This window comes from Octopus bimaculoides, chromosome 4, assembly GCF_001194135.2.
Source record: "Octopus bimaculoides isolate UCB-OBI-ISO-001 chromosome 4, ASM119413v2, whole genome shotgun sequence".
NCBI lineage: Eukaryota > Metazoa > Mollusca > Cephalopoda > Octopoda > Octopodidae > Octopus > Octopus bimaculoides.
Window position 1 is genome coordinate 58,359,959 of NC_068984.1, and position 1,233 is coordinate 58,361,191.

The 1,233-nt window shown below is 33.4% G+C and overlaps 1 protein-coding gene across 2 annotated transcripts in view; it reads left to right on the forward strand.

Annotated features, from left to right (window-relative positions):
• LOC106877357 (polycystin-1) overlaps window positions 1–1,233 on the forward strand; it is a 144,523-nt gene that overhangs the window by 137,785 nt on the left and 5,505 nt on the right. For both annotated transcript variants that reach the window (XM_052967101.1, XM_014926242.2), the window contains exon 36: window positions 843–1,087. In XM_052967101.1, the coding sequence (XP_052823061.1) occupies window positions 843–1,087 (245 nt within the window). The remainder of the gene's footprint in view (window positions 1–842; window positions 1,088–1,233) is intronic.

Genomic DNA, 1,233 nt, shown 5'->3' on the forward strand with positions numbered 1-1,233 from the left:
TTTTACCCGTTGCTACGTTCTGAGTTCAAATTCTGCCAAGGTTGACTTTGCTTTCATCCTTTCAGGTTCGATAAAATAAATACCAGTTGAACACTAGGGTCGATGTAATTGATCATCCCCATCTCCCTCAAGCTGCCCTTGAGGCAAAAATTTGAAATAATTACACTGGTCAACAAAATTAAATGTATTATACTCATTATGAATGCAAACCAACTTTTTAGTGTTGTCTTGAAGTTGACATCTTTGAGTACTTCTCTAATTTGGGGTCCAACAAAGATATCCTCTTTCAACTTTACCTGTGTGATTTTGGGAAATTTTTCTACAATATGCTCAAACCTTCGAGCGTTTCTGTTCCCTCGTGTCTTTACAAACTGTTTCATCAGTCCAAGCTTTATGTGCAAAAGAGATAATAGGACATTACATGCTAGACAGTCCTGTCTTGATGCTAGACAGTCCTGGCTGGTATGATGTTCTTGTCTGCCAGTTTGATTCCGAATAATGTAATGTATTAATCAGATATAGCTTTCCCAGTTTAGCGATCTTTTAATAAAATAATTTGCTGATAAATTACAGTGTGAAACAAAGAGTCATAACAAGAAACATAAAGAAAAACTTGCAATGAAGTTTATCTCATGAACAAATGACAGATCAAAATAAATATAGACTCAATAAATTTGTCTTAATTTTCAAGTTAATAATCACAAAAATTACACATCATTTAATAAAAAACATTATTAAAAAGCATAGTGTCAAGTTAAAATAGTGAAAGGCATTGAATGATCAAGAAGACAGATAGGCATAATTTGGTACATTGCATTAACATTCTGATTCTTCTGCTGCAGGGTTTGGTGCTGCAAAACCAAAGAAGACTGCTTATAAACCACCGGACCAAGAAGCCCTAGGAAAGATGCGAGAACAACGTCTGAAAGAGATCAAGATGTGGGAAGTTATAAAAGAAATTATATTCTATGCTTTCTTCTTGTGGATTCTTATGGTAATTAGTTACCGTAACAGAAGTCCATGGGCATATAGAACTAAATATGCTTTGGAGAATATCCTTGTTCATAGTAGTAATGATTTTAGTGAAGTAAGTAAAATATTTGGTAATTCAACAATTCAAAATCTTCTCATTGGAAATTCTTTTATTCTTTTACTCTTTTGCTCATTTCAGTTATTTGGCTGTAGCCATGCTGGAGCACTGTCTTGATATACATACATACATACATATATATA